Below are 27,184 nucleotides of genomic sequence, written 5' to 3' on the forward strand. Positions count from 1 at the left end.
AGAAATCTTAGCAAGCAGGCATATTTGTAAATACACAACTGCAAATAATGAGAATCGACTGTAATATAGTAAATCTCCACTCACAGCATCTGGCACTTGATAAGTAACTAAGAAACAGCAACTTTGCTAAAGCTCATAGTGACATGTTCTTGGAAAATTGAGTTAAAATCTGAAGCTCAGACAAGATGCTCTACATGCACATTATTTTTTTAATGTTTTAAAATTGCAAAATGTAACAACCATAGAGAGAAAGTGCATAATACACAAGCATGCAGTTTAACAAATAGCTGTAAAACAAACAACCATCTAACTAACCATCACCCAGGTCAGGAAATAGAATATCATTAGCCCCTCAGAAGTTTCCCATGTGCACACTGATTTCTTCTAAGAATGATATACTTCTAGCATTCCTTTTCCCTTTAAGCTGACACTTTTGCTGTGTTTTCTTGCAGGGATTAGGCTAGGTTGAGCTTGCTTCTTCAGTGGGTGGGCCTGTGTGTTTGTGTTTTCTTGCAGAAGTGCTCAGTACGGTGGACTTTGTCGCCCCCGATGACCGAGTAGTCTTCCGCACCTGCAAAAGAGAACAGAGCAGGGTCGTCTTCCAGATGGTATGAGATCCCAGGCCTCACCTATCGCCTGCAATTGCCATCTCATGCCCTGAGCTGGGCCACTGTTCAATGCCTGGGCTTCAATGCACAGTGACGGCTTCCTGAAGACCCCATTAAACCTTTTTCAAAGATCTGCTCATGAATGATTACACTTTGAAGATAGTTTATGGAAATCAAGCTATAGCAGTCTGTTACATATCTCTAGTCTCAGATTTAATTTCCTTAATTATAGGAATTATCTGTTTGGCATGACTTATATATTTTTAATCCTTAGCATTAGTTATTCAGATCATGGTCTTTGTTTTTGTGTATATATTTCCTATAGAAAGAAATTAGGTTTGCTCAAGATTAGTTAATATTTATGTTAGGGTTATAATGACTCTGTAGCTCTTTTCTCTCACTTTGGGCATCTCTTAGTGCTTTTTTTTTTTTTTTTTTTAGTATATCTTTATTGATTTCAGAGAGGAGGGGAGAGGGAGAGAGAGAGAGAGAAACATCAATGACGAGAGATTCATTGATTGAGCCCGCAACCCGCGCATGTGCCCTGACCGGGAATGGAACCCCGATCGCCTGGATCCCAGGTCGACGCTCAGCCGCTGAGCCACGCTCGGCCGGGCTCTTAGTGCTTTTTATTTCCTGATTTAGATTTTTAAAAAATTGACAACAATAGGCAGACATATGATAAAGCAAATATAGCAAAATGTTAATTATAGAATCTAAGTGGTGGGTATATGATTGTTCACTATACAATTTTTTCAGGTTTTTTTGTATGTTTGAAAGTAATCATTGATGACTTTATCTAGGCCCTCTAGGTCCAAATGGCCTTTGACAGTGAGCTAGCCTAGTGGACTGGTTGTTTAAGAGATACCAGCTGGACTCCACTTACTGACGTGTGTGTGCGTGTCGTGCATGAGTATGTTTGCCTGTGTGTGTGTACCTGTGTCAGGGTGGTGGTTGATAGAGCCTCTTTGTGTTCCCAGGGGACTTCAGATGCAGAGCGAGCCCTTGCTGTGGCCAGACTTGTGTAAGTTCTTCCTTCTTTGGAACTATCTTTGCCTCTCCTGTGGGCTGTGAGGCCTCAGTGTTCCTGGTGATGTTGGAGGTGACTACCCTTCTGCCTTCTAGTTTACTACCTTCTATGTCGCATCTGGTTTCCTTCTCTGTTTGTGGCATTTGAGGGCTGGCCTGGGACTCACGTGTACCCACTGTGTCCAGATCCCCAATAACCTCTGTGTAGGCGCCTATTTTTTAGTGCTTATTCCTGAGGCTCCCTTTCCAAGGACTCTTATGAGTATGAGCCCTGAGGTTTTAAGTTTCATGAAGTATAGGTTATACTTATTGCTTCCTAATAACAGAGGCAGGAGAATGTTGTGGTTAAGGAGTTAGATGGACCTGGATTGGAATTCTAGCTCTGCTGCTTGCTGTGTGACCTTAGGTAACCTTGCTGAGAACTTAGTTTCCTCATCTAAAGCGAGGAAACCAATAGTATTGAGACCAATAAAGTGAGACCAATAGTATTACCTACCTCTGGCATTATAAGGAAAGAAAAATGAAATAATGCACGTAAATATCTTTGCAGTGTGTAGCACGTAGTAAGTTTTAGTAAATATTAGCTATTGTTACGAATTATAGTAAGGATGAGAAGGCAACTCACATAATAGTTGCTGCTGAGTCACAGCCTGTTAACTGTGTACATACCAGAAGATGAGCTAATTGCATTACCCAGCCATCAAAGGCAGTGCTCTAACTTCCACCAGAATCAGTGCTCTGGGCAAGGGCTCTTACACTCATGTCACTTTTGTGCGTGGACAAGTGGCTTTCACTATCCCAGTCAAAACTGGAACTCTGGGATCGAGTTCTGTGTGACTGTCACTTGAAATTTGAGTTATCTAATATAACTCCGAAGTAGCAAAGTCCTCCACAACTAGCTCTTTGTAAAAGTGTGAACGCATTATGCCATGCCTCTTGAGCTCTGCTTGGGAGAGGCAGTTGCACATTTTAGAGAGAGGTTTTTGTCAGCTTCTGATTCTGAGGGTTGGCATGTTTCAGGGCCTGGGACATGGTAAGGAATTCATGAGCACAGACCCATGCTTTTGACTCTACCTTTTCTTAAATTTAAATTTTATTTTTTTTATTGATTTCAGAGAGGAAGGGAGAGGGAGAGAGAGAGAAAGAAACATCAATGATGAGAAATGGTCATTAATCTGCTGCCTCCTGCACACCCCCTGCTGGGGATCGAGCCCACAACCTGAGCATGTGCCCTGACGAGGAATTGAACCTCGATCTCCCGGATCCTAGGTCAATGCTTAACCACTGAGCCACGCCAGCTGGGCTACTTCATTCCTCAAGTTGAATATTTACTACTGTTTCTCTTTTTTCCAGAGAAAACGATGTGGCTGGTATTGACGTCAACATGGGCTGTCCAAAAGAGTATTCCACCAAGGTAAACTGAGTTTTTTATACTCTTCAAAAATACAGGGTACAGATTAAAGAGGACTAATGAGACATGACAACTAAGCACAGTACCTGACTCTGGACTAGATCCCGTACTAGGTGGGAAAATGCTCAAGAGGATATTATTAGGTCAGTGGGCAAAATTGGAATATGGACCATGGTAGATTAACTAAATTTATAAAGTTTATAAAGTTAACAACTCTTTGGTTTTGTAAGAATATCCCTATTATAAAATACAGAGCAAAATATTTAGGGGTCAAGGGCTATGATATATGTGATTTGACCCTCAAATGGTTTAGCAAAAATTTTATATACACATACGTATACATATATACATACACATATACACTTAAACACACACATAGATCACTTATGCCCATTTGTTCTATTTTTAATTTAATTTTAATTTGAATTTTTTTCATCCTCAGCCGAGGATATTTTTTCCATTGCTTTTCAGAGAGAGTGGACAGGAGAGAGAGAGAGAGAGAGGAAGAAACATTGATGTGAGAGAGACACATTGATTGGTTGCCTCCCTCACACACGCCAACCGGGGCCGGGGATTGAGCCTGTAACTGAGGTACGTGCTCTTGGCCGGAATCGAACTGGGACCCTTCAGTCCACAGGCTGATGCTCTAACCACTGAGCAAAACTGGCTAGGGCTATACCCATTTGTCTTAAATGATGTGTTAAAAGAAAAAATAACGTGAACGGGGCTTTGTCTTTTCATAAATAACACCAAGCCATACATTTTTAAAAAAATAAGAGATGCACATTTTTCCCTCTTGTAATAGAAGATCAGACCAGAGTGCTAGGATAGCTCAGAAAGGAGTGGACAGGCAGCACTTAAACTTGGGATTTTAGAGGGAAATGTGCTCCTTGGTGAGGAGGTTTGGAACCCTGCAGGCAGAAGGGGTGGCACAGCAGGGGCTTAGATGCCAACGTGAGGTAGAGGCAGAGAACCTTGATTTGACCAGAGGATTGGAGAGTGGGAGATGAGGAGGAAACAGGATTGAAAATCTTGTTTGGGACTAGAGTAGCTGGACTTGGATTTTTCAATATCCCTTTTGTGAACAGAAAGGCATGTGATCAGAAACTTCGTTTCTTTCTCCAGGGGAAACCAGTGTTACTGGTTTCTTGTGTGTCCTTCCAAGTACATTCTATGAGTAGAAATACTGATCTGGGAGCCATGTGTCTTGTGGATTGAAGTGGAACAAGGCTAGAGGTGGGGATATAGATGTAGGAGATGAATGTCATGGGTCCACAGGAGAGACCAAGGATAGAGAGAGGAGAAGCCCAACTGGAGCAGAATTTGACAGGACTTGGCTGGGAAATGATTGGATTGGGTGTGGGGAAGTGGTGTTCGTGGTGGGGGTAGAGGAAGGAAAGACTGGCAGCCAGGAGGACGGTTGGTCTTCTGTGTCAATAGGACTGCTAGAGGAAAAGCATGTTTGGAGCAGATAACAAGGACAGCTTGGGGTTGGGTGTGTGTGAGACACCAGAGGGACTCCTGCAGGGCTGCCCCTGGGAACCTTATTGCAGGGTGTGTGGCCAGGGCTTCCTTAAAGCCTCTCAGGTTTGTATATGTGGCCAAGGTAGGCCAGGGCTAGTCCTCTTCTGCCCTTCCCATTTTCCTCTGACATGCAGGCTTGGGCTGGCCAAGTCTGTGGTGGGTCAGTTTTCCCTGCTTCTAATCTGTCACCCTTTAACACATGTAATCACTGACCTTAGATATGAGCACAGACTGTGGGCATTCGTTAGTACGCAGTCTCTATTGACAGCATATATTTTATTGAATTTGTTTTTCTCCCCTTCACCTCACTCTTAATGGATTCAGATTTTTTAAAAAATATATCTTTATTGATTTCATAGAGAGGAAAGGAGAGGGAGAGAGATAGAAACATCAATGATGAGAGAGTCATTGATCGGCTGCCTCCTGCACACCCCCGACTGGGGATTGAGCCCGCAACCCGGGCATGTGCCCTGATTGGGAATCAAACCCTGATCAAAAAAGAGTAGGAAAATCACCAGTAAGCCCACCTTCAAGAGACACCCGCTGTCGCTAATGTTAAGATTTACGTGGCTCCACAGGTTGTTGGTGTCCATCAGCTGGGGCTTTTTAGAGTTTGACGTTGGTCCGGGTACTCAGAATTGGCCATTGATGCTGGCAGAGGAGAACAGCCTGGACAAAGTGAGCAGGTTGCATGCCTCTGAGTGGCTTGCAAGTGATGGTAGGATAGGAAGAAGGTGCATTTGCTTTCATTTCAAAGGAAGAATGATTCATTGTTTTTTTTTAAGGGCTTGGCAGGGGTTTAGTTTATTAAGACACTGAGGCCCTGGGCAGGGAATAGTCTTGGGTAGGGAAACGTTATTTTTGTAGAACCTACTTCTAGATAGATCTGTGGCTTTTGCTAAGGGATCAGAGTGATGACTCTTAGAATTCATCAGATTCTGATCCCTGGTATTGTGGACATGGATACTGCTGCTTTCCTACTTGCTTAGGAGAACTGCTGATCCCCAGTAGAGCTTGGGAGCAAGTGCTGGGGTGCTGACCAGTTGTACATCATATTGCCTTATCACAGGGAGGGGCCACCCTCTTCCTCTGGCTGTAAGAAGCCCCTTTGTGTGCTTTTCCTTAGGGAGGAATGGGAGCTGCTCTGCTGTCAGATCCTGACAAGATCGAGAAGGTAAGTCCTGCATGAGTGAAAGCAGAGGTCCTTAAACATGGAACACTTCCCACTCCCCTCCCCCAGATTTAGTGAATCCATCACTCCACTTGCGGTCTGGAAAATGTGTAAAAGGCTTCCCAGTGGTTTTGACATGCTGCCACGTTCAGGAACCCCTGAGCCAGCTTACATCAGCCTTGGAGTTCCTTAGAAGCCCAGGGCTAGGGATATGTCAACTGAGAGCTGGGGTTGGTGGGAGGCTGAGGATTCACTTGGAGCCCCTTCTATATTGCCTCTCTCCCTTCTGAGAAGATCATGAGAGCATAGGCCAGGCTACCTGTGGGTTGTGGACAGGCTCAGTGGCTGTGGGGGTGGGTGAGGGAGGATTGGCCTCCCAGGGACTTGATGAGTACGAGTCCCCTGAATACTGATAGAGGCCACCACCAGCCTTTGAGAACAGGTCAGGCGGGGTCATACGAGGCAAGTTGAAATTAGTCTCCTCTGATCCCCTTCCTTCATTGATTCTGGTGACCAGGTTTATGGGGCTCTGTGGGCAGGTTGGCGATTGCCACCCAGTGTTGTCAGCTGCCAGGGCATGTGGGGATGACATTTTCTGCCACACCATATACACCTTTTACTTTCCTCTCTCAGTTCACCAGCTCTCTTCTTGTTGCTCATCTTAGCTCCTTTGACTTCTTTTCATTCTCCATCTGCACTTCCCTGTCTGGGCTTTAAGCCTCCTAGTGCCTCCTGCAGGCTATAGCAACTTGGGATAAAGCCCCACCAATAAAAGCTGGCACTATCTGTGCTGGCTGCTGTGTCAGCAGTCTCCCGTGTACTCTTCCAGCCCCACCGTCTCTGGGATATAGGAAGGTCAGCGTGTTTATGAGCTACCTTTTCATTTTTCCCATGTGCAGACAGGTACATATACTGTATCTATAATGTGCCTATAATGTATCCTCACAGTTTGTACTTTCCAACATTTATTCTAGCATTTATTCCATTTGGTCTCCAAATCCCTTGAAGTAGACAGGGACGACATTTGTTATCTCCATTTGATCAAGAATAAGAAAACTAAAGCACAGAGAGAGAGAAATAATTTGCTCAAGATCATGTGGCGAATAAGCAGGCAGAGCTGAGTCTAGAGCCATGGTCTTATGACCTCTACCCCAGCATCAGCGTCCCCTCTCGATGGCATCTCAGGTTAAAGGTGTCGGGCATAGTTTGTAAGTGTGTAGCCGCAGGTCAGTAGACACCTGGACTTAGGAACCTGTAGTCAGACACTGCTCTGCAGGATGGAGTGGATGTGGACAACTGTGGGTGGCAAACTCATCACAGTCCTTGGGGGAGGGGCCCCAGTGGGGGTGTTCGCTTCACAATGTGTGGACACAGGTGTTTTTGTTACCCTCCCGCCATCCAGCTTCTCCCACACATGCTGTTGGCTCTGCCCTCTCCACTGCCCCTCTTTGGGCACTTTCCACATGTGAGGCAGCAGAGTTCCACCCCACCTCTGAAGCTCAATTCATTCCGCCCTTTCTCTTTTTGGTGGGGTGGTCAGATGGGCCAGGGTGGACTGTGCATGGGGTTTGCCTCAGGGAGGGGAGGATCCAGGCTTCCACAGTGAAGCCAAATAGGACCTGGGAATAGTGGGCTGGAGTAGATTCAGGCTCAAACTGGGCTACTGGGCTGAGAGCTTTGTGGGTCCTCTCAGGCTTGGTGTTTTAGGCCCATGGTTCCCTCTGTGGGAACATCTCAGGGCCACCAGCAGAAATTTTTTCAAAATAAGGATGCTTGTTTGGAGTGATGAGCAATTTTGGAAATAGATAGGATGCTATCTGTTGAGAATTCTTTCTGTCCTTGAGGTGGATAGGGGCAGGGAGAGGATATCAGTATTTTGACAAGCTTCCTAGATAACTCTGGTGGATCCTCCCTGGATTAAGAACCTCAGTTTTAGACTCTAATTCAGTAATATCCTCTCTCTCAGGATTCCCTGGGCACCCCCTCTCCTGCTGCCCAGGGCATCCCCCTTGTGCACACTGTACTTGGACCATGGCTAACAACTGGCAGGGCCAGGACTTGAACTTACTTTTCATTGATTACCAAGCCTAAGCTCTCCCATTCTCCCTAACCCCTTTCCAATAACCAAGGGAGCTTTTCCTGAGTCACCCTGTGGGTCCTGTAAGACAAGCCCGCCTGTGGGTAGATGTGCTGTAATCTGCTCAGATGTGGGTCTGTTGCAGGATCTTTTCCCTACATTCACATCACAGAGACGTGGAATCATTTGGACCTGGGAGAGCTGGGTTGAAGAGAGTTTCATGCTAGAGGCTCCAGTTGCCCTTTCCTCTCAGTGTGACCCTTGCAAGAGGCTAGGGCTTTTGGTTACTAATATCCTTCCTGGTCCTGAACATGCACATGAAATAAACAGAAATACTAAAGAAGGTGCTTAGAGTTATTTGGATAAAATACACCAAAAGGGAGCTCTGCAAAACAGAATTGGATTAAACCAGCTGATGTTACTTAAATCACCAAACATAACAGCACTTGCAAAGGAACCTTCCAGAGAGTGCTGTCAGCTTGAGGGAAAGGACTAGAGTGAAAACTTCTGTTGTGTATCTCAGTGGGTCTGGCAGTCCCCCGTTAAAGGGTAGGTGCTCAGGCCCAGTCTGCCTCCCGGGGCAGCACACGAGGCCTGTTCTTTCCTGGCAGTTTTGCTTGGGCCAGCAGGCCTTGTTTTACCCATTATCTGTCCTCCAGCCTGTCAGCCCAGCTTCTTAGTCTGATGTCTTTTGAGGGGCCTGCCTCATCCTTTCCCTGAGAAAAAGGCCTCCATTGGTTCTTGCAGCCTGGCTCTCTGCTGCCCTCACCTGTCTAGAACCAAGACTGGCAGCAGCCGCCTGCATGTTCCCTTTGCTCTGCTTGACAGCAGCCCAGTTCTTGAAGAGGGCTCTTGGGATCACCTTCCCTCCAACTTGCCTGGCCTTAAATTTCTGGTGAGGGAATGAGATAGCAGTGCCACAGACATGCATTGTCACCTGCATCTCTCTTGATCTCTGACTCTTAGGGAGTCTGGTCTTGCTACCTCCCTGACGCTTTCCTGTATGACTTTCTTGGTCTTTCCTTGAAGTTTTTACAATTACTATGCAAAAGAAACATTTTAAAATATGTTGACTATGTTGTCTTTCCCTTTGCCAGTTTCATTCCTGTATATCTGACTCCTCTAAAGAGTAGGGTACATGAGGATGGGGCCCAAGACCTATAAAGCCTTCCTGCTCCCTCACTCTGCAGATCTCGGAGCAGCACCGAGGGAGCATTGCCTTCAAGCAGGAAAGAAGCTGTGAGCCATGTGTTCTCAACCAGGGCTAGGCCTCAGCATCCTATTGAGGAGAGAGTGTGTTGAACAGAACCTTTAAAAACACATATTCCTAAGCCCTGCTCCTATAGACTCATTCAGGAAAATATGAGGTGGAATCTAGGATTCTGTATTTCTTAAAGCGCTCAGATATTTGCCCTGGCAAAGGATCACTGTATTCTACACACAGTTTCATCGTTCATTCATTTACCAAATATATGTACAGTACTATGTGCCAGGCAAGGGGCTAGTGTAGTAAAAAGGTGAGTTCCTTCCTTCATGGAGCTTACATATGTATGTGTGCAACAGACATTCATGTGGAAACATACGTGGACACAGACATGCCCCTTCCACTGAGATACACAGGTCTTTAGCAGAAGTAATTAGTACAAGCCATTGTGGTTGTTTGTTCCAGAAGAGGCAGGTGCTCTTGTGTTTTCTCTGCAGATCCTCAGCACTCTTGTTAAAGGGACACGCAGACCTGTGACCTGCAAGATTCGCATCCTACCATCGGTAAGGATGGTGTGTTACATTTGAAGGTCCATTTTCTTTGGGGATGTTTATTTGGGGTGTCAGTAATTTTTGAGGAGCTGAATTAGGTTTGGAGGAGGGGGTAGAGCTGAGTCCACTTTAGGAGCTGGCAGCTGCTCCCTCCATGGCTTCAGTAACCACCTGTGTGGTCCTCTTCCTCAGCTGGAAGATACCCTGAGCCTTGTGAAGCGGATAGAGAGGACCGGCATTGCCGCCATTGCAGTTCATGGGAGGTGAGTGGTTGCCTTACTAGTGACTGACTTGCAGGGATGTCCTCAGCCATCTTCATGACCCTTCACCAGATCCCAGGTGACAACCAAGTTCTCTTCTACATATGCAGCCTACCTCTCCCTAGCTCTTTGACATCCTGGGGGCAGTCAAACCCTTTATGGGCTTGCATTTTTTTTTAATTTCATTCATTGAGCATCTGCTGGCGGTGGGCACTGCACTGAGCTTTAGAGACAGACTGAGGAGGAAGAAACAACGCCCCTACCCTCAGGATGTATAAATGGTAGAGATGGAGTGATTTGCTCAAAATTGCATCATGCAGCCAGGAAGTGGTGGAATTAGAACTCTGACTCTGAATCTCATCTTCTTTCCACTACGTTGAGCAATAGCATCTGCCTCGAATGAGCCCAGACAGATTGCTGTTCTTTTAAAGGCACTGCCTCTTTGGTTTGCCCCTGTTGGATTGCCAGCTAACGCAATCACTACTGCTTTAAACAGTCGTTGTACCTGTAGCTGATGCACACTTTGCTCAGAGCTGAGGTGTTGCTGAAAGCTACCCTGGGTTTCCCAGTCAAACTGACTTCCTATGTCCAGGCTGTGCTTTTGTATGGAATCCCAGGTCAGTAGACTTTGTGGTCTCTTCTCTGAGTGATGTTCCTTTTGGATTCAGGAGTCTTGTAGGAACAGCCCATTTTTTTTTTTGCTACTTATGCCTCTTATAGCATTTTCAGAAAAGGGAACCCAGAACTCCAACATATAAAATAGGAAAGCAGAGCTGTATTGATGGAAGCCAGTAGGGGAAGGTGAAAGGCCACACCCATTTTATACCCTGAGGCAACAGGCTCTGGGCTCAGACTGCTTGGTTTCAAATCCCATCTCTTCAGCTTGTTGGATGTGTATCATTGGACAAAATATTTAACCTCTCTGAGCACCACATTCTGTAATTTCCAGGATTACTAGTAGAAATCCTTTCTACCAGTAGTTGGAAACACTAGGAAGGCAGATTTCAGCGAGTTTAAGGAGGGACTTCTGGCCATCAAAGCTATTGAGAATAGCTAGAATTGGCTGCTGGCAGTGTGGGGAGGTGAAAGTGGAGGCTGGTTGACCCCTGACCCTTTTTTTGAGGAGTAGAGCAGAGAGGACACACCCAGACAAGACCTGGGTAAAGGTCAATCACCTCTCTTGCTTGTTCCTGAGCATAGCTCAGGACAGGGCTCACCTCAGCATCCCTAAGATTCAGTCTCATTCACAAGAACTTGCAGTTGACCTTGGAAGGAGGGGACCTAAGTTATGGTGCTGCCTCTCCTGCGACTCATTGTGACAGCCATGGTCTGTGTGGCCTGCCCTGTCTGCTGGGTCTACCCTGTGCCAGGTGCCTCTCCCCAGGATCAGCTGCCTGACTTGGCCTCAGCATAGGCAGCTGTGTGGGAGTGGCCAGTCTGAGCAGCAGCAGCTGTTCCTCGTCCCTTGGGGAGGGCAGAACCAGGACAGTAGGGGTAGCATTCTTATGGCACCGTCTCTCATCTCTGGCTGAGGTGAGGAGAAGCCAGGGAAAGGCGGTGTGACCTTGGAAGTCAGGCCACCCATATCAACCCCCTGCAGCCATGCCTCATCAGCAGGCCTTCAAGAGTTGGACTTGCCTTCTCAGCACAGACCTATGCTGCTCCTGCCCCTCACAGCATAGCTCATAGGGAGCCATCCACTACAACCTAGACCCCTGTCCTTGATGGCCACATGACCTTCATGAAGTGCAGGGTTTGGCAAATTAACCCAGTGTGAACTGTGACATGGCCTTTGGCACTCAGCACTCAGCCTCATCTTTTTTGTTTATCTCCAAGGAAGCGGGAGGAGCGACCTCAACACCCTGTCAGCTGTGAAACCATCAAAGCCATTGCTGAAACCATCTCCATTCCTGTCATAGCCAAGTAAGCCTCCCTTCCTCATCATTGACTTTTGTATGTTCCACTTTCCTCAGAAGGGATTTGAGCGGGCATATATAAAAATGGAATGAGATAGCATTAAAAATTGACCTTAAGGGAAAAGAAAGAAAGGGTGGAATGAAAAATGAAGTTGGTAATGAGGCAGACAAGTGCCTATTGTGTTTCTTCGCCTCTGGTGAGTGGCTGATGTAGGTGTGTAGTAGGCGGGGGCCCAGGGCATTCAGGGCACAGGGAGAGCAAGAAGTTGGCCACTGAAGCAGGCCCAGGGGAAGGTGTTGTCACACCAGAGTTAGGTGTGCACAGTGTAGGGTGAGGAGGCCCAAGCCAGAGCACATAGAGCTATGCAGAAGTGGGCAAAAGTAGGTTTACATCTGTAAATACACAAAACAAAGAGTTTATTCTTGTATTATTTATTAATTATTGTATTATTTTCCGTACAAATAACTGTATACCTACTTTTGCCCATCCCTGTATGGCTCAGGAGTCATAAGGTCAGTCACAGTCCAAAGCCCAGACAGGAATTCTGGGCAGCTACGGGACCTGGAACCTAGACTGGCAGGTGTGAGGTACCAATGACCAGCCCAAAGGCTTAGTAGTCAGTGTCCAGTTGCTCCTGGGGAGCTGGCCTGTGTAAGCCATTGGGAAATCCAGATCAGCCCTGCACCTTAGGATGGCACAGAACCTGATGGCAGGATGGGAACAGGGAAGTTCCAAAGCCCTGAAGCCCTGACAAAAGGTATGCCTGACTGGTAGGAGGGAGGGAGAGAGCTGAAGGTGGGGCTGGTAGCCAGGCCTGGCCTTCCCCAGGCAGAGCACTTTACAAGGGGGCCCTTGAGGCTACATGGTGGCAGGAAAGGAAATTGCAACTAAACTGGGCCTCCTTCCTTCCTCTCACAATCACCACTATGTCTGCTCCCTCTCTAGGGTTTTGACCCAGCCCTTAGTGGGCATATAGGTGCGTCACCCTGGCAGGGGATTCCTGTAATCTCAGTATCCACGTACAGACCCATGTCTTCAAATGTGGGCTGGCTTTAGCCACTGCTTAGGATGAATTGGAAGGAAGGTCAAATCTCAGGGATACCTAAGAAGTGCCAGGCATGCTTCAGGCTGCTTTCTTATATTATCTCCCTTGGTGCTCCTGACCCCTCAGTGGTGGGGGTGTGAGAATCTCCAGGCTCCACAAGTGCTCACAACTGAAGGACTTAGCCAAAGCCACACAGTTAATGGGAGACAGACCTGGGAGTTGCCTTTTTCTGAAAGTGCTGGGATAAGGATGGGGACACCCCCTCATCCCTGTTGTCTTTCAGTGGAGGATCTCACGACCACATCCAAGATTATTTGGACATCGAGGACTTTCGACAAACTACAGCAGCCTCTTCAGTGATGGTGGCCAGGGCTGCCATGTGGAACCCATCCATCTTCCTCAAGGAGGGTCTGCGGCCCCTGGAGGAGGTTATGCAGAAGTACATCCGATACGTACGTCTCTGTACTTTTCTGAAACAAACACTTCTCCCTGCCTGCCACATTCCTGCAGAGAGTGCTTTGGGTGAGCCCCCAGCCACAGCTGCCGGCAGCCCTCGTCCCGCCCTTTTTCTGTTCAGTTGTGGTCATGCACTGGGAAGCACTGGGCCTCCCAGGCTGCAATATGGGGAGGCATACCACCTCCCTCCTTCTAAAGCTTCCAAGTTGTGGGGTCACAGCAAGGACCTCTGGATCCAGGGTGCTTCTGGGGCCTCTTTCTCTTTTTCAACCCCCATACAGACACTTGCATGCACAGTGACAATGGGGTCTGTGTCACTGAAGACACCCATGCCAATGGGTTGGCACCAGAGAAGCCACAGCCAGGAAAAGCCATTGTAGTTGCTGAGGACAGATTATCTCCATAGAGACTTCTCACCTTGTCATCAGTCAGAATCACTCAAAACCCTTCTCTTGCCCTAGCTGGTTTGGCTCAGTGGTTAGAGCGTCGGCCCGTGGACTGAAGGGTCCCAGGTTCGATTCTGGCCAAGGGCATGCAGGAGGCAACCAATCAATGTGTCTTTCTCACATCGATGTTTCTCTCTCTCTCTTTCTCTCTGAAAAGCAATGAAAAAATATCCTCCGGTGAGGACTAAAAAACAACAAAAACCAACCCAACAAAAACCAATCCAACAAAACCTCTTCCCTTGCTAATTCCCAGAATGCTTTAACTCCTTAGAGAATAGCCGAATATTAACCCTCTCCTTAGGGAATAGCTTTTTCTTCTCACTGGGAGCTTGATGGTAGTGCCAGGGGCATTTCACTGTAAAGGAATTTTTTTGACAAGTCCGCCAGCCCTGTTTCTTTGGCACAACTCTGGAACTCTGTGGGACTCTGATCAGCTATGCATGTCTACAGGTGGAGATGGTGAATGGTCCTCAGATTCTTCAGTGAGTGGGCCTAAGCCCTCACCCAGAGCAGACTTCTACCCTCCTCTTCAATCCTGGGGCTTACACCCTCCTGGAAGGGTCAGGATTGTCTCAGATCCTCAGACTGCCTATGTCTTCTTCAAGCCATGGCAGTGCCTGGGCAGTTGTGGCTGCCATGGCTTGGTGATGTCCTCAGGGCTCTGGAAACTGGAGATGATAGGAGGCCCTGAGGCCCGTGTCCAGAGCTGGGCAGCCTCTGTCCTAGAACTTCCCTTGCTCGTTGCTACAGCTGTCATCCCCTTGGTTCTGGGTATCCTTTTGGGCAGGTTGGTGACCACCATACTCTCCAGTGGCCTGAGTTAGCCAAAGGCAAAGGGGGCTTGCTTTGGCCCAGGTCAGCTGTCTAGCTGTTTTGACCAGCTGGCTAGTCTGTAGCAGAGGAGACATGTTCAACTGTGCTGAGCTTGCTCACCAGTGAAAGGTGCTGTTATCATTCCTGCTCAGCCTGACCTATGGCAGATCTTCAAGAGTGTTTGTTGTCCTGCCTGGCCGGAGTGGCTCAGTTGGTTGAGTGTCATCCTGTGCACCTCTGGTGCCCCCTGGGATCCCCTTTTCCTGCATCAGAGCAAAGCTCAGGCCTCAGAGCCCACCTAGGCAGCAGATGGGCTCATGTTGGTTCTTCTTCCAGGCTGTGCAGTATGACAATCACTACACCAACACCAAGTACTGCTTGTGCCAGATGCTACGAGAACAGCTGGAGTCGCCCCAGGGAAAGTTGCTCCATGCCGCCCAGTCTTCCCGGGAAATTTGGTGAGAGTGGCACTGGGCTGTCCATCTGTCCTTGCAGACATTGCCCAGGCTTGACCATGAGCCCTAAGCTGACTCTACCAGGGGACCATGGACACAGCTTGAGGTGGATGGGCAGGAGTGGGGTTGTGCTGCAGCTTTGCCTCACAGAAGGGGATACTTTCAAAGCTTTGGAACCTTCCGTCCCTGGACTGATCTCGGGTACTACGGCACTAGTAGGATGGAGGAATGTAAGGGCTGAGCTTGGGAATTCCTAGGGAGAAAGGGGTTTTCTTGGTAACAGATCTATCACATACCATGCCACCAAGACCCAATTGTCAGAAGAGTTGGGGTTGCAGAATGGAACCCCTGGCCTGACCCTGCACCCACACCCATCACTCTGCAGTCTGAGAGGCCACCCTTCACTCTTCTACTCAGGTGGTTGACATTTGGGGCCCATCATAACTTGCCCTAGTGTGTGCTCCCTATTTACTCTTTTTTTAAAAAATCCTCACCTGAGGATATTTTTTCCATTGCTTTCCATAGAGAGAGGAAGGGGGGGGGGGGGGAGAGAAACATGGATTTGAGAGAGACACACTGACTGGTTGCCTCCCACACATGCCCCAACCGGGGCTGGGATCAAGCCTGCAACCGAGGTACATGCCCTTGCCTGGAATTGAGCCTGGGACCCTTCATTCTGCGGGCTGACACTCTAACCACTGAATCAAACCGGCTAGGACCCCATTTACTCTTTTTCCCACCTCCACATCTGTGTTCGTACTAGACCTTTGGCCTGAATACTCTCTTCCCCTCAAGTTGGCTGTCTGTATTCTCCCTCCTCTAAAGCAGCCCTTCTGAACCACTCTCACCCCCAGAAATCCATCTTTGTGAGTGTCCTCCAGCCCTCAAGATGCTTCCTAGGAAAGAAAAGCCTTGCCAAAACCCTCCTCATCCTGGGCTTGTGGTGTTGCTTCTGTCCCTATGCTTAACCAGCTTGACCCAGGTGTCTTGTGAGCTCAAGAGTATAATTTTCAAGTATAACTCTGTAGCTCTGGGTGGTACCTCAATTTAGGTGAGGCCTAACTGCTTGTGGCTGGGGCAGGAAGTAGGGAACCACTCAGTGGTCAGGCCTCCGTCTCTTCCTCCCGTGGGCCCACATGAGGCTGAGGCTCTGCATGCCTCTGGTGCTTGATCTGTGTAGGTCAGCTTACTCACTGCTGGCTGGGGACACCTGCCTCTATGTTCTTCGTTGGAAGAGAAGCTGGGCTTAGATGATGGAGGTGACCTTTAGAACCTTTCCACCAGCCCTGTGTGCCTTCCCATGTCCGCTTTCAGGAGCCCATATTCATGGTCCTTCTGCTAGTCCATACTGATCTCAGGGGTGGGTAAAAGCTACCTTCTGATGGCCAGGTCCTGGAGGTGTTTTGGTGTTTATGGAGGGGCATATTTCAGTAGTAGGGCCCTGGGATTCTGCAGTAGTTCCCTGGATGCTGGCTCCACTAAGGGGCTTGCCCCACTTGACTTGTCTTCCCATAGTGAGGCCTTTGGCCTTGGTGCCTTCTATGAAGAGACTACACGAGAACTGGACTCCCGGCGGGCAGAGCTCTTGGCCAGGACCCCAGAGGAGGCAGGGGAGCTGGCTGAAGACACCTCTGGTATCATTAAGATGGCTGTCAAGTTTGACCGGTAGGTCTCCAGTTGGCCTCAGCCTGGACCAGGGCCAGTGCCCTTGGGCTGACCCGGCTGGCAGACTGGAGGCTGTACATAGTTAGGAACAAGCTTGGGGACCACAGGTCTCTTTGATTTGGACACTTACCAATTTTCAGCCACCCAAAGAAAGCACTTTGTTGAACATAGTCCCTGAAAGCCCAGGCAGCACTGTCAGGTTTGTGTATATTGTTCCAAGGGTGACTTAACGTCCACATTTTCCCTGTCCCACCCTCTCCCACAACTCAGGTGAGAGGACTTGTCTCCTACTGTTCCTGAAAGCCTGTGCTTTTTCCCTAGCCCCAAGGAACTAGCTGCCTACAAGGAGCTCCCCAATAGCAACAGCAATTCCTGCCCATACCCACTGCCCCTCACCAGCCCTCGGTGTCCTCTCTAGACAGAAGTAGCCTCAGGCCATTATTGCCTCAGGCTGGCTCAGCTTTGATTGGATCCCTCATCCTTGTCCTCTGCAATGTGGTATCTAAGCTTTTCTCAGGTCCCCAGGCCCAGACCAGGAGCCAGTCTTGTCTGGCAAGGGCTTGGGAGAAGGGGCATAGGAACAGCTGTTGGGCAGTCACATCCATGGAGAGCTCCTGGTAGGAAGTTGGAACATAGTGCAGACTGACTCTGAAACCAGAGTCCACTGTGTCTAAAGCAGCAGCGGATCATTTTGACACTCAACAGACATAATTAGGGTGTATTAAGCTAGATCCCTGAGACCTTTGTATGGCCACCTTCATTCCCCACTCCCACTCCCTCCGGATCTTGTCTTGAGAGGCAAACCGGACCTTCCTTCTTGGCTGTCAAAGGATGTTTTCCAGACTGGAGCTCAGAGTGATGGTAGTTCACTTCCTACCCCAATTCCCTAAGTGTGCTGAAGCCCATCTTCCCTTTAGGCAGAACGCAGGTCCCAAGTTGCTGGTGGGACAGAAATAGGTCAGGGAATAGGTATAGGAGTCTTGAAGGCAGCAGCTTTATGTCTCAGTTCCTACAGCTCCTACCAGGAACTGAGTAGGGTCCCTGCTGAGAAATGGAGTGGTGATGGTGGGTGGGCCCTGACTCCTTCCCCTCCTTTCCCCAGGAGAGCATACTCACCCCAGATCACCCCCAAGATGTACCTGCTGGAATGGTGCCGGAGGGAGAAGTTGGCACAACCCACATATGAAACGGTGAGTTTCTGGCTGTGGCCTGCCCTGCATATAGGCCTACAGCATTCCCACAGCTGTTGCCATCACCCCCAGCATACCCACAGCTTGTACCCTGGACTCCTGCTTGGCTGGAGCCTGGCTTTGCCCTCTGTAGGCACACAGTGGTTACTGGTGGTTGGGCCAGTTGCTGATAATGCCTTCCCTTTGACAGTGGGTCTATTGTCTAAGTTCTGGACTAGAAACTGAACTAGAAACTTAAGGGGTTTCTTGGGCCAGTCCTTGCCAGTGGTATTGCTTAGGGAGAGGAGATGTCTCTGGAAAGGGCCAAGTTGGCTTAGGAAGGATGCTCAAGCCTGAAAGTTAGATGCGTTTTTGGACCAGGCCTCAGCTAATGGGGCCCCTCAGTGAAAACTTTGAGCCAGTATTGCTTCACTTCCTTTGGTTCCTATAACCGTGTCTTATTTAGGTGGCTCAGTTTCTTCTGGACTGGACTTCTGATCTCTAAGTTTGTGCCTTCTGGGCTTTGTGTCCTCCTCTGCCAGAGTGACATTTCCAAAGCAAACCTGAGCTCTATTTCCCTTGCTCAAGTTCTCATCAACTCAGAGCATGAGACCCCCCCCCCCACACACACACACATGCCTTTCTGCTTCAGGTCTTACCCACTCAGCTTTCTGTCCTGCCATATCACCTGGTCTCTCTGCCAGATGGATCTTTTTTGCCCCAGTCCTTGTCCCCTTTTACCCCTTTGCCATCTGGTGAACTACTTATTTTGGGGACCTGGTCCATCCAGATGTCAGTCGGAGGAGACTCTATAGTCACGCACAGCTAAGGGCTCTGATGGCCCTTTGCTTAGGTTCATGACAGAACTCCAACACACTGTAGTGTCATTGTCTGTTTGTGTGTCCACCTTTCTTCCACCTTTCTTCCCTGGAAGATGCATCAGACACTTTTGCTGGGGAGGAGCATGTTGAACACGTAGCTTTCATTTGACTTAGGTGGGAAGGACTTCCTTTTTTTTCTCTGCCTTCGACATGACCCCAGCAGGTGGGCCTCCAGGGCTGGTTCCTCTTGCCCTCATGCAGCTATCCCTGTTTCCTCTGCTCTCTCTGCACCAGGTTCAACGCCCCCTGGATCGCCTCTTCTGCTCTGTTGTCACTGTTGCTGAGCAGAAGTACCAGTCCACCTTGTGGTGAGTTTCCTCACCAGTGGGCATGAGGCTTGGGGTGGAGGGCTTGATCGTAGCATTGACCTGGGAGGGAGGGCGGATGGTATACCTGGGTAGTAGCATCCCTGGGTGATGACCTGTTCCTCAGTTTTGTCAGAATCTGTGACAAGAGTATTGAGAGTCAGGCCTCCCAGCCTCTAGTCCTACCACCAGTGTGCCTGCCTACCTGCCTTATTGCCCCATGCCTCATCTGCCCAGGGACAAGTCCAAGAAACTGGCGGAGCAGGCTGCAGCCATCGTCTGTCTGCGGAGCCAGGGCCTCCCTGAGGGTCGGCTGGGTGAGGAGAGCCCTTCTTTGCACAAGCGTAAGAGGGAGGCACCTGACCAAGACCCTGGGGGCCCCAGAGCTCAGGAGCCAGCAATACCTGGGGAGCTGTGCAAGAAGCCCTTTGTAACCTTGGGAGGTGGTAAAGAGAGTCCCCTGGAAGGCTGGTGACCACTGTCTCTACTCTGGTCACCCTGCCCCCATCATGGGCCTGGCCCCAAGATGATTATGGGTACAGAGCATGAACCAGATGCTATTGGACAATTTGCTGTTCCTGCCTGACAGATGTTAAGAGGCTCTCGTCTGGGTCATAAGCCTGGAGCATGGGCCAAGGGGTGCCCAGAGTTCCCATCTCTCTTGGTAGGTCTGAATAGCAGGACCAAGTTCCTAGTGACCTCAGTATTTTCTTTGAAAACAGTGGCATTTTCAGGTGGCACCTCCCTAACCTGATATTGGTATAGTGCAATAAAGACACCCTCTACCCTTACCCACGGCTGGCTGCTTCAGCCTTGGGCATCTTCATACATGGATGAACTGGCATAATTATTCTGTTTCCACCCTCTATGAAGAGCTGGAGCTTCGTAAAAAGCTTATCTCCTACTTGTCCGTATGAGTCTGGGTGGAGGTGGGGACAGGGTATCACCTTTAGTGCTCAATGGACTTGAGCTGAACCAGGAAGGCCCAAGAAGACCATTCTACTGGTGGTAAACCTGAGGCAGTGGCCATCGGTTGGCTTTCCTGATGAGAGAAGATATATAGAAGCTGGGGGAATGATTAGGGTCATCTGGACCTGCTCAGGCAAGTTGGGAATGCTGGTCTGAGCCCCAGCTGTCTGGAGCTCACACCTATGAGATCCCTGCTTTGGGCAGAGGACATCGGAGACTGCTGATGACAACAATATTGGGCCCTTGTGATTGCCCGCCCACGCCACTGCCCCGCCCCCCACCCCCACCATCCCGTTTGGGCCGGAAGGAAGTGGCAGATTCTCTTTAATTTCCTCCTGGCAGTGTGAGAAGCAAACAAAAGGCTACCACAACTCAACTTGTGGGGCCACCCCCGCTTACTGGGAGGGGCATTCTGACCAAAGGTCCCTGCCCAGTGCCACTCCTGCTTCCTTAGCTGTAAACATGCCGATTCTCCTCCCCTTTTCTAAGCGCTGTGGGAAGGGGGGGATTCCCCTCTGGGCCAAGGCCATGCGCCTCTCATCTCCCCAGGGTCAGGCCCCTGTGCCAGACAGCAGCCCCTGGTCCTTTCAGCCTGAGTTAGGAGTTGGGCCTGTGAGGCCTCAGTCCCGGAGCCACCCCTCCGTGCACCGACACTGCTTTTCTGTGTACAGATAAAGATACCACACTACCAATGGCCTCCAAGAGTCCATGGCTATCTGACTTTGGGCAAGTCATTTCTAGTCCTCTCTGGGGCCAAGAGCCCACCTCTAAGAGTGCGATCAGCCGTTTGCTGTCTGCTTGAGGCTGGCTGGAGGATAAGTAGGCTAGCCCTGTGATGTACAGCACTATGCGGCTAATGGGGTCACTTCACTCTGAGCCTGCCCTAACTACCCACCCAGACCAGTGCTCCCAGAAAAGGGAACCCACCAGGAGACAGACTGAGGCTTAGTCTGGTCGCAGCCATCAAGCTTTAGGTACAATTTCTGATTTTTCTTACAAAAAACGGTCTCAATAAAAATGTCGCAGTTGCCTTTGCTTATACCCTGACTGGAACAGGGCTGTCAGAGAGGCCCCTGTGGACAACCCCCCCCCCCCCCAGGCATCCTGAGCCAGTCAGAGCTTATAGGACCACCCTGTGGGCTAGGTATTCAGTCTTAAGACCCACTGCCCCCGTGGGGTTAGGCTTTGTTCTCCAGCCTCTTTGCCTACCATTGTGGTTTCCTGGGGAAACCCCTTCTCTGACAGGGTCAGGTTCATTTCTGGGCAATGGCGAGAGATGGGTAGAGGCCAGCTACTAAGACAGAGGCTGAAGTGTGGGGACTTTGAGGGCCCAGGAGAAGTACTGGGGAGAGGGTCATTCACAGGGGAGTAGGTAGGTAGGTGCATGTTCCATGACTAAGGGTGTCTGACAAAAATCCTGGTTGAATATGTTGGCCCATAAATGGTCTCACTTTTTCACTTTTGCACTCCTCAGTGATGCCCATCCTGGTCTCCGAGTGACCTACCTAAGACCTGGGACTGAATGGAGGACCCAGTCAGGTCTGAAAGCTCCATCCACTGTTCTCACCATGCCCACCTTAAACTAAGGCCACTTAGACACCCAAACCCCTCTCTGGGGTAGTGGCTATAACACTTATCTATCAATTCCAGCCATCTTGATTGAGGACTTCCTCTTAGCTCATCATATTTTGGGGACAAATGGTTTTGATATATCAGAGGGAGGGATGAGTAAGGCTAGAGAAGGTGGCAGGTCTTCCAAAGACCACAGCAAGAAGTCTGGACTTTGTGCAGATAAATGGGGAACCTCTTACCCCTGCAGTCCTGCACTCTTAGTTCCTTCCAGGTGTCACTCTTGCTCAGAACTCTTCCATGGCTCTTCACTGCCCTTTGAATCAAGTCCAAACTCCTTAGCCTAGCATTTGAGGACAAAGTGCTGACCCTGACTTCTCAGCACCCTGTGCTGACTTCAGCAACTAACTTTCTTCAGTTGTAGACTGGAGCTGCTCAAGGGCAGTTCTTGTGTCCCCTATGGCAAGCCTCGTCATAGGGGTTGTGAGCAGGCACAGAAGTATCAAACGAGCTTGTGGGGAGGGCCAAAGGAGAGCATTCAGCAGTGGGGGCTCAGAGCCAGGCCTGGGGCAACTGATGAAACAGATGGTTTTACTTAAGTTTCAGACCTGGCTGGCATTCACACAGGAGGGAGAGGGGGCATACAGGGACCCACATAGCTGGCCCAGTCTAGGGTTCTATCTACTGCACTGATCCCCTGAGCTTCCTGGTTTCACAGGGCTCTCAGAAGGCTGGAGGTGAGTCAGGTGGCCTCCTGCCATCTAAGAGCTTTGGAGCTGGCCTGAGTAAGAGCTCATGGGGGAGGTCCTGGCCCTAACTGAGGAAAAGGGGTGGACAGAGTTCATGTACTGGTGTGTGTATGTGGTGGCGGGGCCCTGTCGCAGCCTGCAGAGCTTCCAGCCATTGATGCCTTTCTTACAAAAGTGGTGACATTCTTCCTAAAGTTAGTGCCCTCCCCTGCCCCAGTCCTCATCACTCCATCATAGGGTTCTCAGTTTCCTCCAGACCAGAGACCTTCCTCAAGACCTGACCCCTTCTAAGTTTTCTTTAGGTGCAGTGGCTGAGAACACTGCATCATTCAGTATTTGATGAATGGGTTAACTTTTCAAACTATCTACAGCTTCTGTGGTCCCTTCCTATCAGTGGGGTTGACAGGACCAGTCTCCCACTTGCCTTTTCCCTGGCCTGGCTGGCTGAATCCCTGGTTCAGGTAAAGTCATGTTTGGAGGGCAGAGAGGCTAGATAAAGGTCCATTTTCTCCATCCAGATGATAACATAGGAGGTATGTGTGTGGGGGCAGGGGAACATATCCTGAAATTGCATTGTTTTATGGGGAGGGGGAGATGAATTGGACAATCTTCTGGGGCATTTTACTATACCATGCCAGCTAATTGGCAGGCCAGCCATCTGCCTGGGGCAGAAGGCTTTGCAAAGTTAGTGTGGCCTTTGGCCTCTAAGTTGTACTCTCAGCCCCTCAAGGTTGGAGATCCTTTGAAAGTAGAACAGCTTATTGTGAGGATGTTACACCCACTTAATGCCATTTGCTCCCTTGTCTTGACCACTGTTAAGACATCCTCTTCTGCCTCTAACATCCCCCACTCCCAATTCAATCCAGTGATTCAGAATTCTGAACATGGAAGTACCTTGCTCCAAACCCTTCTGTGGCTCCCTACGGCCCTCAGGATAAAATCTAGATACCCTGCAGCTGCCTACAGCACTGTCCATTCATCTGGCCTTACCTTTGACTTCTCACTGAAGTTACTTTTGGTCTCCAAGTCTACAGAAATCTGTTCTCTGTCTGGAACCATCTTGCTCACCTCTTGTACATATCTCCAATTTGAATTTGGCCCTGTGGAGAACTTGTATCCAGTGGGATTATGAACCACCTCTGAGCTTTTGGCACAGCCCTAATCTCTTTTCACCGTGATTATAGATTTGCTGGCCTCTCCCCCACCCCTGAAAGGAGACTAATTTATCTCTGCATCCCCACTGCGTTTGTCCGCAACAGGCTTGTAGGGCTCTATGCCTGTGGGGCCTGTAGCTAAGGGAGTTGGTCACCTCCGCTTCTTCCAGCTCCCCTGTCCACCCTTCGCCTCCGAGCAGTTGTAAGTAAACAAGCCTGGTTTAGCAGCCCCGGGAACGGCCTCCATCCCAGGCCCCAGGAGGAGGAGTCCTGGATCGTCTCAGAAAGACTGGCCTGCCGGGGAGGGGCCAAGAGTGAAAACGGTTCTTTAGAGTGTCACTTCCCCACTAACAGCCACTCGGTTTGGGTAACCGGATCCCTCCCGCTTTCGTGTGTACTGAGACGCACAGGTCACGAGTCCTTGAGCGTCGCGAGTTCACGACGGGCTTTCCGACTTCCAGCACGGGGCAGACCCTGCCTGTCGGGCTTCGCCGAGGCCTCTGATGCGCCGCCAGTGCTCGAGGGAGCAGCTCTCCTAGGGGCAGACAAAGGCGCCGCCAAGGAAGTGCGGGGCCTGCCCCGTAGGGGTGGGTCTACAGCGACGCGGAGCTCAGACTCGGGACCCTTAGGGTTCTGGCTCCGCCCCACCCAGGCTCGGTCTGGTTCCCGCCTCCTCGACCCCGCTATTAGGCTTGGGGTGCGGTATGATGGTTTGAGTGGCGTTCACGTAACCCTCCGGGCCCCTGATGCCTTCCCCAAACCCAGGCAAAAAGAGTAATACTGCAGCAGTTTGTCACCGAACCCATGGCCTCAAGGCTCTGGCGTCCTTCCTCGACGTGAGATTCGCCTAATAAAGTTTTTTTTTCCAATTGGCCGGTGATAGGCTCCTCAATCCAATTAGGGCTATCGACTGTACACCCGGGTGAGCGGGCCTGGCTAGAAGTTAGACAGGGAATAGAGGCCAAACTACAACTCCCAAGAGGTAGCGGGGCTAGCCAGCTCCGTATTCACGTGACTTCCTTCTCCGGGAGACCGGGTCACGCGGTAGGCCGGTGAGAGGGCGGGGCTGTCGGGTTAGGCCACGGCGCCAGGGGCTTATGGGCCTCCTGGTCAGACGGGCGCGCGATAGGGGGCGGGGTCAGGCGCGCGGCTGGGCGCGGGAGCGCGCCGGCGGCAGCGGCTGTTGCGGGGCGGGGAATGTTGGTTACCGCGACTGTGGCGGCTTAGGCACCAGCGACTCTGGCAGTGGCGGCAGCTCTTGGTGCATTTCGGCGCGCGGCCAGCTCTAGAGTTCGGAACGGAACGCTCGGCGTCGCGGTCCCCGACCGGAAAGTTTGTCGCGGAGCCGCTACCTTCTGGCCGGCGCGGCCCGGCATGAAGCGGCGCTGAGGAGCCGTCGCTGCTGTTGCTGCCGCCGCCGCCTGAGGAGGAGCCACAGCACCCTGGGCCACGCCGATGACTACTGCAAACTGTGGCGCCCACGACGACCTCGACTTCAAACTCGTCTTTGGCGAGGAAGGGGCGCCGGCGCCGCCGCCCCCGGGCTCGCGGCCTGCAGGTGGGTGCCTGGCCGGTCGGGACCGAGGAGCGTTCGCTCCTCTTGCTCGCACGAGCGCGTCCTCTCCCTGGTCCTTTGGTCGTCGGGTGTCTGGGAACACGGTGTGTGCGTGCGTGCGGTGAGTGAAGAGCGGATTTAAACCGTTGAGGAGGCGTGTGGGTCGCAGCGACGTGGAAGTGGCCGCGGGCTTGGCTGGAAGCGAACGAACTAGTGGGAAACTCGACTCCGGGACTCCTGTGGCCAGTTGGACTCCTGGGGTTTGGAGGCCGAGGGTCGGGGCCACTGCCCAAGTGGCGTCTGGTTGTCGCTGCTTTGCCAGCGTAGTGGGGAGAATGTCCCTGTGAAGTGTAAGCGCACTTGTTTTTTCATCTATACTTAGTCTTTTAAAATCTTTATATGAAAGATACGCATTCTTGAAGTTTGTAGGAGCTCTCTAAAATTCGTGCACATGTCTGTTAAATCTACTTTCCTGGGAGAGTAATGCTATCGTGTTAAGTTCCACTTGTGCAAGTTTATGGTTCACTTTTAATTCGAAGTGCAACTTATAACGGGACTTTCTGAAAACTAGGTTTCTTTTCTAGTGCAAAGTGTTTTGGGAGATTAGAAGAAAGTGGGGTTCTTTGTTCATAATTGTAGAAAGTTCTGGAAGTCAACTTTTACTTTAAGAAAAAGTTCACCTCCGAAGATGTTTTAAAGACGATCGTGAATTGGGAAGGCTGGGCACCATAATACATGGAGGTCAGACCAATCAGGAAATAGAAACAGGATGGCTGGGGACTTAGAGCTCTCCTGTGACCTGGTTTGAAATACTGTGGTTCATTAAGTTCACTTTCCCTATTACATATGTAGGCGAGCTTTAAAAGGTAGATGGATAAAACTAATCCCTATTCTTTCCGGGTATTAGGTGAATTACTTCCTGTTCATATTGATGTTCAACACATTGTTCTGTAGAGTTGCATTGAAAAACATCCAAACGTTAGGTGTAAGGATTCTTTGGGCTGTATTTGTCATATCAGTCCTTTTAGTCTTTATACATAGATGTCTTTTTCAACATAATAAATAATTTACAATAGTTAATTTCAATTCCACTGACATCATTTGAGCATTATGTTGAAGGTACTGTTAGGTACTTTGTAGTGTTATAGATGCAAAAAGGACTGAGGCCCCTCAGGGAGCTTGGGAAATGGGGTTGGAGGGCACATAACCCAAATAATTTTGCTGCTAGGCAGACTGAATGGTTGTGAATGTTATAATAGAAGTAGAAAGAGGAAAAGTTGCATTTGTGGAGAAGGTGGCATTGAATTGTATTTAGATTAATGGGATTTAACAAAATAAAAACAGTTAGTGAGGATTTTCATTGTAAAGAAGATAAACAGTTGATATCATCAAACTTATTGGGCACCAACTTGATTAGAGAACATTATATACCAAATAGATGATCAATAAAGATGTTAACCAGGCTGGGGTCCAGGTTAAAAAGCAAACAAAGGAAGGCAGCCTAGAGTCAGCTGGGGTTTTGGGATATAGGTAAGTCACAAAGCTGGGTTTATCTGCAGTTATTAGGATTGATCAGCTCAGGGTCTATTTCTAAGGCTCTTCTCTACTCAGAACCCCCCTCCCCCAATGAATGAATGAATGAATAATAAAATAAATAAACAAATAAATAAATAAAAAGATGTTGCCCAAACATACGAGGAATAAAGAAGTATCATAAGGACTGTCATCATGTAAACAGGAATTGTATGTACATCCAGAATATTGAATAACACTTAAAACTCATGAAAACTTTTTAAGAAATGATTTAAAAAATTTTTAATTGAATTTTAGAGAGAGGAGAAGAGAGAGAGAGAAACGTGAATGTAAAACATCTATTGGTAGCCTCCTACACTCCCCCTACTGGGGATGGAGCCTGCAACCCCAGCATGAGCCCTGATTGGGAATCAGCTGGCAACCTTTTGGGATACTGGAGGCCTCCCAACCAACTGAGCCATACCATCCAGGGCCAAGAAATGATTTTTTTTTCCTTTTTTTTCCAGAAAAGCCCAAAAGACCATTTTGATACTAATATGGGCCCTTGAACGAGTTAAGCACTAGCTGATTTGGCTCAGTGGTTAGAGTGTCGTCCTGCAGACTAAAGGGTCCTGGGTTCTATTTCAGCCAAGTTGCACATACCTCCGTTGCAGGCTCATTTCTCCGGC

The 27,184-nt window shown here is 49.4% G+C and overlaps 2 protein-coding genes across 3 annotated transcripts in view; both read left to right on the top strand.

Moving 5' to 3' along the window:
- Window positions 1–19,900, top strand: part of DUS2 (dihydrouridine synthase 2) — a 28,065-nt gene extending 8,165 nt beyond the window's left edge. Inside the window, exons 4-16 of one of the 2 annotated variants that reach the window (XM_081119227.1) lie at window positions 517–608; window positions 1,589–1,632; window positions 2,991–3,051; window positions 5,699–5,746; window positions 9,522–9,587; window positions 9,768–9,838; window positions 11,672–11,758; window positions 13,081–13,249; window positions 14,849–14,970; window positions 16,483–16,632; window positions 17,735–17,822; window positions 18,917–18,990; window positions 19,225–19,899. In XM_081119227.1, coding sequence (XP_080975353.1) covers window positions 517–608; window positions 1,589–1,632; window positions 2,991–3,051; window positions 5,699–5,746; window positions 9,522–9,587; window positions 9,768–9,838; window positions 11,672–11,758; window positions 13,081–13,249; window positions 14,849–14,970; window positions 16,483–16,632; window positions 17,735–17,822; window positions 18,917–18,990; window positions 19,225–19,462 — 1,310 coding nt within the window. In that variant the 3' untranslated portion in view covers window positions 19,463–19,899. Of the gene's footprint in view, window positions 1–516; window positions 609–1,588; window positions 1,633–2,990; window positions 3,052–5,698; window positions 5,747–9,521; window positions 9,588–9,767; window positions 9,839–11,671; window positions 11,759–13,080; window positions 13,250–14,848; window positions 14,971–16,482; window positions 16,633–17,734; window positions 17,823–18,916; window positions 18,991–19,224 lie in introns of both variants that reach the window. The other variant, XM_081119228.1, reaches the window with a different exon arrangement.
- Window positions 19,901–24,568: 4,668 nt separating this feature from the next.
- NFATC3 (nuclear factor of activated T cells 3) overlaps window positions 24,569–27,184 on the top strand; it is an 81,639-nt gene continuing 79,023 nt past the window's right edge. Inside the window, 1 exon segment of the mRNA XM_081119223.1 lies at window positions 24,569–24,986. Within this exon segment, the coding sequence (XP_080975349.1) occupies window positions 24,884–24,986 (103 nt within the window). The 5' untranslated portion in view covers window positions 24,569–24,883.

This window comes from Miniopterus schreibersii, assembly GCF_964146895.1.
Source record: "Miniopterus schreibersii genome assembly, chromosome: 18".
In the NCBI taxonomy this organism is placed as follows: Eukaryota; Metazoa; Chordata; class Mammalia; order Chiroptera; family Miniopteridae; genus Miniopterus; species Miniopterus schreibersii.